The sequence below is a fragment of the Dendropsophus ebraccatus genome, chromosome 2 (assembly GCF_027789765.1).
Source record: "Dendropsophus ebraccatus isolate aDenEbr1 chromosome 2, aDenEbr1.pat, whole genome shotgun sequence".
NCBI lineage: Eukaryota > Metazoa > Chordata > Amphibia > Anura > Hylidae > Dendropsophus > Dendropsophus ebraccatus.
The window spans coordinates 26471252-26480025 of NC_091455.1; the positions used below are offsets into that span (position 1 = coordinate 26471252).

General features: G+C 43.3%; 1 protein-coding gene across 1 annotated transcript; it reads left to right on the top strand.

The window, feature by feature from the left end:
• The first annotated feature begins 1778 nt into the window (after window positions 1-1778).
• Window positions 1779-3627, top strand: LOC138784327 (uncharacterized). The gene is made up of 4 exons (XM_069959851.1): window positions 1779-2028; window positions 2143-2296; window positions 2891-3098; window positions 3179-3627. Exons 1-4 carry the CDS (start codon window positions 1857-1859, stop codon window positions 3599-3601), a joined length of 957 nt encoding a protein of 318 aa, XP_069815952.1. The 5' UTR covers window positions 1779-1856; the 3' UTR covers window positions 3602-3627.
• The last annotated feature ends 5147 nt before the right edge of the window (window positions 3628-8774 follow it).

Below are 8774 nucleotides of genomic sequence, written 5' to 3' on the forward strand. Positions count from 1 at the left end.
CCTTGTTCCCTTTAAGAGCGAAATGGGTCCCTTTAAGAGCGAAATAGGTCCCTTTAAGAGCTAAATAAGTCCCTTTAAGAGCGAAATAAGTCCCTTTAAGAGCGACCTGGGGCCCTTTAAGAGTGACCTGGGTCCCTCTAAGAGCGACCTGGGGCCCTTTAAGAGCGAAATATGTCCCTTTAAGAGTGACCTGGGTCCTCTTAGAGCGACCTGGGGCTCTTTAAGAGCGAAATATGTACCTTTAAGAGCGAAATATGTACCTTTAAGAGCAAAATGGGTCCCTTTAAGTGCGACCTGGGTCCCTTTAAGAGCCACCTGGTTCCCTTTAAGAGCCACTTGGGTCCCTTTAAGTGCAACGTGGGCCCTTTAAGAGCGACCTGGGTCCCTTTAAGAGCGACCTGGGTACCTTTAAGAGCGACCTAGGTCCCTTTAAGAGCGACCTAGGTACCTTTAAGAGCGACCTAGGTATCTTTAAGAGCGACCTGGGTCCCTTTAAGAGCGACCTGGGTTCCGTTAAGAGTGACCTGGGTCCCTTTAAGAGCGAAGGGACCCACGTTGCTCTTAAAGCGACCCAGGTCGCTCCTAAAGGGACCCATGTCGCTCTTAAAGGGACGGGAGCCAAGTTGCTCTTAAAGGGATGAGACCCAAGTCGCTCTTAAAGGGACGGCACCCAGGATTAAAGTTAAATGGAAGTCACTGGTAAAGGGGCGCTCTTTTCAAGCACTATGTATTTCCCTGGAAATGCAAATCTAGTTATTTTTGTTGTTGTTGTTGTTGTTGTTATCATGGTGTAAAACCAAGCTATACTTTCTCCTGTAGGCAGCTTAAGTGCTTGTAAAAAAAAAAAAAAAAAAAGACTAAACACATGAAGTCTGACCTGTACAGATACAGAGAATCAAGGCTCAAAGTGTCCATCAATCACATGGCTGCCTTCTCTGTGAGCGCTTAAATGACCTGGGAAACACAGGAAGTACCATGTTTTCTATGATAAAAAAATAAAATAAAAAATAAAAAATAATAATAATAATGAATGTAAATTGCAAATTTGCTTTATTTCACATCTACTGTTGATTTCAGTTTTAAAAGTTATGACAGTCATACTTTAAATTGCTGGAAAAGTCACAAATTATTGTGCAAGTTAGCCATTGCTAAAAAAATATTCACACAATTTTACTCACACACGCAAAAAAAAAAAAAAAAAAAAAAACATTTATAAATTCTGGAGCTGTGGACGTGTCCCTAGGACAGGTAAAAACTAAGCTCATCTGAACTCTCACTCTGTAATACATTAATCTGTGTGTCTGCTCTTCTCTCTCACATACTACCACGTACTACCACTTCCGGACATGCGCCCTAGCTGGAACGCACGCCGAGGACGGCCATGTATAGGTGTACTCATGTGTGACAGCCCCGCTCTATCTGGGGAAGACTAAGGCCCTATGCACACGTTCCGTAATTTACGGATCCGTATTTCCGTATCCGAGTTAGTGCACATTGAAGTCTATTGGGCTATTCACACGATCAGTAGCAGAAATGGATGAAAATCAATCCGTAAAAAAAAAAGGACATGTCCTAGTGCGGACCCTGATTTTTTTACGGATCCTCTCATTGAAATCAATTGCGTACGGATTGTTTACGGATTGAACCATGTTTGGCATCCGTATTTCCGTATTCCCGTGAAAAAATACGGATGACTCATGGGTCACATGGTTCTGTCTCCTAAGCAACCGCTGACAGGAAGAAGGAAGTGCAGAAGGAAGTGCAGAATCACATGCCGGTGGGAATTGAAAGTGAAAGCAGCAGCACATGTGGTGGGACCCAGAAACAGACAGAGAAAGTGAAAGAGAAGATTAAAAATGGATGTGGAGAAGCTCATTCACCTCATAGAAGAACGCCCCTACTTGTGGAACAAAAGAGATGCATTTTATGTGAACCGAACAAGAAGGGACAAGGGATGGTCTGAGATTGCCCATGAAATTTATGGCCAGCAATGGGCATCAGGGTCCAAGAAAGAGAAACAGGAATTGGGTATGTATGTATGTATGTATGTATGTATATATGTATGTATGTATGTATGTTTTGTTGTTAAGTCATGTAGTGCACAATTTATTGGTATTTCATAAGTGTACTGTGTTTTATCAGTGGAAAGACTGAAATCAAGGTGGCAGACATGCAGGGATCAGTTCAAGAGGGAGATGCAGATGAGAAGCCGCAGTGGAGATGGACGTATGCCCAAGAGAACATATGTGTACACAGAACAATTAATGTTCCTGAAACAAGTCCTGGACGTTGGCCCGTAAGTTTGTTTTACCATTAATAATGCCTATAATGCCCCTCCTGTGAAACTACAACCCCCACCATACCTAAAGTGTCCCTCCTGTGAAACTACAACCCCCACCATACCTAAAGTGTCCCTCCTGTGAAACTACAACCCCCACCATACCTAAAGTGTCCCTCCTGTGAAACTACAACCCCCACCATACCTAAAGTGTCCCTCCTGTGAAACTACAACCCCCACCATACCTAAAGTGCCCCTCCTGTGAAACTACAACCCCCACCATACCTAAAGTGTCCCTCCTGTGAAACTACAACCCCCACCATACCTAAAGTGTCCCTCCTGTGAAACTACAACCCCCACCATACCTAAAGTGTCCCTCCTGTGAAACTACAACCCCCACCATACCTAAAGTGTCCCTCCTGTGAAACTACAACCCCCACCATACCTAAAGTGTCCCTCCTGTGAAACTACAACCCCCACCATACCTAAAGTGCCCCTCCTGTGAAACTACAACCCCCACCATACCTAAAGTGTCCCTCCTGTGAAACTACAACCCCCACCATGGCTAGAATGTCCATTTTTTATTATAAAATTTTTATTACATCTTTGTAGAACATCTGATAATCTGGTAGCAGAAGATGAGGCTTCTGGTAGCTCCCAAGGAAATCAGGAGAAAGAAGTTCCGGATTCAAGGGAGGAGGAATCCATGGAGGCTGCTGAAAACCTGGACACATCTCCGGCTGAATCAGTGCAAATTTGCCAACGTCGTAGGAGAGAAAACCGTAATGTGGTGTCAACCAAATCACAAATTGACAGTGAGGTGAGGTAAGGCTCTTCTAAGCACTGTCAACAGGTCATAGAGACATGTACATAGAGACTTCATATTATTTCTTTTTATAGGTCCTCGCAATACTGAAGAAACGTGGAGAGCAGAAGCCAAACCAGCTGTTCTGCAACAGCCTGGCAGTTGCACTGGACAGTGTACCTGAAGAGAAACGCCAGAGATGCTATGGGACTCTGTTGGCTGTGGTTGAGACTTTTAGCAAACATTTTGACCCAGACAAACTCTCCAAAATTGCTGATATGTTTAAGTATGGGGACACCCCAACCATCGCCACTCCTACCCAAACCTTATACACTCCTTCCCCCAATCACCACCCTCCCATACAGCGATACCCGCCTCGTCCAACTTCCCAACACTCCCATGAGTGGTATACCCCTCCTAACAGCCAGGATTGGGCATGCCGAAGCCCTCAAAATACACCACAACCGGCAGAGCACGCGTCTTCCACTCCCTACTCTCAGGATCTGTTTGAAGTGTAAATGTTAGTTCACATTAGTTTTTTAAAGAGTGGATTTTCAGTTAATAATTGGTGTTGAATCTGTGAGTTTGTTCAACTGGTGTCTTAAAGGGGTAGTGTGTTGTTTATAATTTTTTCACTCAACACATTTGAAGTTTAAAATGTGTTTTATGTTAGTGAATGTTCCCCCCCCCACGCCAGACCAGACAGTGTGATACACTTCACTCACCAGATTCGTGCAAACCCCTGGGCACCATCTTCATTATCACCAGATGTTGCCCAGGGGTTTGACACGATTCTCGTGAGTATAGTGCATGACACTTTTGGGTCTGCCATAGGGTTGAGGGGAACCCTATTATATCACTAATATAACACACATTACAAAGTTTTAGAAAAGTTTATTTTGTAGTGAATCTACAAAAGCCATAGTACACCGTTACATATTGCACCCACGAGTGGTATACCCCACCAACCAGCCTGGATTAGTCATGCTGGTGAAAATGTCAACACGACAGGTGGAGCAGGCATCTACCCCTCCATTTTCTCAGTATTTTTTGGAAGTTTTTATTTACCATAGCTTTCACAAAGTTTGGAGTTTGTATTTGATGTAAGCATTTGTGATGTAAAGAAAATGTGTGATTTTCTACTGGAGTATTTAAAAAAAACAGTTTGCGATCATGGTTTGTCCGTTTATTTCACACCACATACAACATTTGTTATTTGAATGGCTCAATAGTGCTACATCAGCCTTTCCTTTTCCAAAACAGTTCAGGGTGGCCCGTGGACTTTGAGATATGTCCTCAGATGATGATGATAATTGTGCCTACATTACTCATTTTGAAAACCAAAATGAGAATGTGGACACAAATATCGGAAGCTCGCAGCCCACGTCAAGGGGCCTCATCTACTGCGAGTCCCTAACTAACTAACACAGGAACCAAAACTAAACTAACTAATAGAACTTGAAGCACCAGTCCAGAATCAAAGTCTCTTAACAGATATCCCTCTGCCATGGTACTGCTCCTGCTGGTGATAGAAAGTAGTCTGCGTAGAAGTCCCGGACAGCCAATCCTGACGATCCAGGCCTTCCTTGCAGGTTCCCTTCCAACGGGATGGGGGCAGACTGCATGGCTGACATCTGTTCCTCCGGGATGACTGTGGCATCATGAATCCTGACGTAGTTGTGAAGGATAACACAAGCCTGTATCACCTTCTTAACCTTGTCAGGAGTTAACTAAAGGGCAGACTGCATTACCCGCCACTTGGAGCTCAGAATTCCAAAGGCGCACTCCACATACCGCCTCGCACGAGTGAGACGATAATTGAAAATGCGCCTCCGGTCATCCAAGCCTCGCCTTGGAAAAGGACGCAAGAGGTGGGTCTGTAAGCCAAACCCTTCATCAGCCACAATCACAAATGGAGCTGGAGGTCCAGATGATCCAGGTAGAGGCCTTGATTCCGGGATGCCCAGGTGGTTGGACTTCAGCATCTCTCCAATTCTGGAAGCCCTAAAAACACCAGCATCCGCTGCGCTTCCATAGGCCCCTATATCCACAACCACAAATCGATAGTCACTGTCAGCTAATGCTAACAGGACCATCGAGAAATAATGTTTGTAATTGAAATACAGGGACCCAGAATTATATGGCTTCTTCACACGAATATGCTTTCCATCCAGGGCACCGATGCAGTTTGGAAACTGCGCTGTTGCTTCAAAGCCCCCAGCGATGCGGATCCAATCTTCAGGCTGGGGGGGTGGCATTACTTGGGCCCTCAGACGCTCCCAGATGGCTGAGCAGGTCAATCCAACAATAGAGGATATTGTGGAAATCCCCAACGCAAACTCATAATGCAGGCATGCAAATGAGTTACCAGTGGCAAGAAATCTGCAATAAAAGACAGTAAAGATTATTAGTATTTAAAAATTTCCAAGAAACAATAGTAGCATTTTAATACACAACATTAAAATAAAGCACCTGAGGGTCACAAGGAGTCTTTCTTCTGGGGAAATTGCCTCTCGCATTACTGTATCCCGGTATAGCAGTCCTGGACGCAGGTCAGCAAGGAGGCGATCAAAGGTCGCAATGGTCATCCGGCAATAGTTCTGGAACTTGTCAGGATACCTTCGCAGATCGGTGTACAGCTGATGAAACTGTCCCCTTTCCGGGCGCGCAGAGACAATGGGGTGTACCCAGTATCTCCGACGCTTGCTCCTCGGCTCTTCTTTAAGCGTGTCCTGCTCTCCAAAGCGCCGGGAAACAAGCCAGGTCAGGAGTGCTTCATCAGCTACTTGATCGGTCATCTTCACGGTGATAAGTAAAGTCAAAAACCAAAGCTAGACAAGCAGAGGTAAATAACAGAACTGTCTCACAGCAAAGCAAACCAGAAATGGCAAAGTAAAATGGCTGACAAGCGATCATGTGACTTATTTTCGGGGTTTGGCAACTTTTTTTTTTTTTTTTTTTTAGCTACTCAACTTTAATCACTTGCATAAAGCAGTCAGCAGCAAAAACGGATTTACGGAAATACGGATGGAATACGGATGAAATACGGATGGAATACGGATGTCCAATCCGCAATTTCTCACGGGTTGTTTCAGGACCAGAAAAAAATACTGAACGTGTGCATAGGGCCTAAGGATGGTAAAGTATAGATTTTGAAATGTATGATTTCCGGTATGCATCATATATAAGCTAGATAACGACCTACAAGCATAACCCCTGACGAAGTCACCATACAGTAGTGACGATACGCGTAGGGTTCAGACCTGGAGTAGCTTACATGGATCCTGGGGGGAATTATGTGTGATTATTGGTGATATTATCATGTATTATGGATCTGGTATATAGTTGTCTATTTCCTTTTTTGGGAACTAACAGGTTGTTTTGTTTGTTTTTTTAAAGATGTAGTATGGTTCAAGTATTATCTTTGCACAACTAGCACTTGCACTTTAAGGCTAAGTTCACACTACGTATCTTTCCGGCCGTAGTGCGAACCGCGAATATACGCACGTAGTTTTGAGGTTGATGCGTTTGCTTGAAAGTATACGATATACGGCCGCACAATGCACTTTACGTATGAGCCTACGTCCGGATCGTATACGGCGCCGTGAAAAATGAACAAGACCATTGTTTCAGGACTAAAATGTTCCAACTCACGGCCGTGGATTTCCATGCGGTCCCGTACGAAGTACTTATTTCAGCCAAATTGAAAGTGATTTTTAGATCCAAAAGGTTCTGTGAGTTTTATTGGGCTGGGCGAAGATTTCCAAGTAAATTACCTGTTTCAGATCGCTACGAAACAAGCTAGGGAAGCAGAACTGTACTACGGGCGTATGTACGCGGTTCGCCCGCATGTTTGCAATCCGGCCACATGTCTATTTTTCCCACGGCCGTACTTTCAGCCGCACATGTACGGCTGCATACGAACTACGGCCAAACTCATATCTAGTGTGAACATAGCCTGATATTATGTGTTTTTGAAATTATATGAATTATTGGTAATATAATAGCACTTTAGTGTGATATAAGGATAGGTACCAGTATCCAGTATTAAAGAACTTTACATGGGCATTTAAGTTTGTTTATACTATTGTAGGATCCCTCAACATTTAGTAGATAGCTCTCCAGTGTGGAAGTCAGCTTATTTTGTCTGCTTCTGTGTTTTCACCCGCAAGGGTGTTTTTTTTTAAGTGTTTTTAAATGTGTGTCTAGTTTTTTTTGTAAATGATGATTATCATGTTAAATAATGAAATATAATTTGTGGGTGTGCCTATTAGTCTGTTCTCTGTTTTGGGGTGGTAGTTTATTGGTTTAACCCCTAGACGACCTAGGACGTACCGGTACGTCCTGGAAGTCTGTGCCCAGACGACCTTGGACGTACCGGTACGTCCTGAGCTATGAAGTGCGCTCCGGAGCTGAGCGTGCTTCATAGCAGGTGGGGGCCGGCTGCAATCAGCAGCCGGCACCTCACCGTTAATGACACGCTGCAGCAGAGTCCCCTGTCACTTACCGATCGGGACCAAGGCAGTGTTACTGCGAGGGTCTTGATCATTAAAACGGACCGCCAGAGGTCTCTCACCTGCCTCCGTGCGGTCCGATCAGCGCTCTGGTCACTGAGCCTGCACAGGCAGGCTCAATGAGCAGAGCGCCGATAACACTGATCAATGCTATGCCTATGGCATAGCAGTGATCAGTGATAAAAATTTAAGTAATCAATGTACAAGTCCCCCAAAGGGACTTAAAATGTATTTAAAAAAAAGTTAAAAATCACTAACACACTACCCCAAAACCCCTCCCCCAATAAAAGTCTAAATCACCCCCCTTTCCCATTATATAAATAAAACATATAAAAATAAATAAATAAACATATAATATACCGTAGCGTGCTTAATTGTCCGATCTATTAACCCCTTCGTGCTGCAGCTAGTTTGGGCCTTAATGACCAGGCTAATTTTTCAAAATCTGACCTGTCTCACTTTATGCTCTTATAGCTCAGTGATGCTTTAACGTATGCTAGCGATTCCGAGATTCTTTTTTCGTGACATATGGCACTTTATGTTAGTGGCAAAATTTGGTCACTACTTTGTGTGTTTTTTGTGAAAAACATCAAAATATCATGAAAAATTTAAAAAATTTGCATTTTATGAACTTTGAAATTCTCTGCTTCTAAAAAAAGAAAGTCGTAGCACATAAATTAGTTACTAAGTCACATTACCAATATGTCTTCTTTATTCTGGCATAATTTGGTAAACATATTTTACTTTTTAGGGTGTTATGGGGCTTAGAAATTTATCAGCAAATTATCACATTTTCGTAAAACTGATTTTTTTAGGGACCAGTTCTTTTTTTAAATGGATTTAGAAGTCTGGTATCCTGAAAACCCCCATAAGTGACCCCATTTTGGAAACTACACACCTTAAAGAATTAATCTAGGGGTATAATGAGCATTTTAACCCTACAGGGGCTGGAGGAAAGTATTCACAATTAGGCAGTAAAAAAATGGAAAATTTTAATTTTCCAATAATATATACGTTTAGATTAAAGTTTCTCATTTTCAAAAGGAATATGAGACAAAAAGCACCCCAAAATTTGTAATGCAGGATCTCTTGAGTACAACGGTACCCCATATGTGGGCGTAAACCACTGTATGGGCACACAGCAGGGCTCAGAAGGAAGGGAGCGCCAATTAGCTTT

Excerpts from the sequence above, each read along its gene's own strand:
- LOC138784327 (XM_069959851.1), top strand. The coding sequence starts at position 1,857 with ATGGATGTGGAGAAGCTCATTCACCTCATAGAAGAACGCCCCTACTTG. Across the intron at positions 2,029-2,142 it reads GAAAGAGAAACAGGAATTGG|TGGAAAGACTGAAATCAAGG; the intron begins GTATGTATGTAT and ends GTGTTTTATCAG. Across the intron at positions 3,099-3,178 it reads AATCACAAATTGACAGTGAG|GTCCTCGCAATACTGAAGAA; the intron begins GTGAGGTAAGGC and ends TTCTTTTTATAG.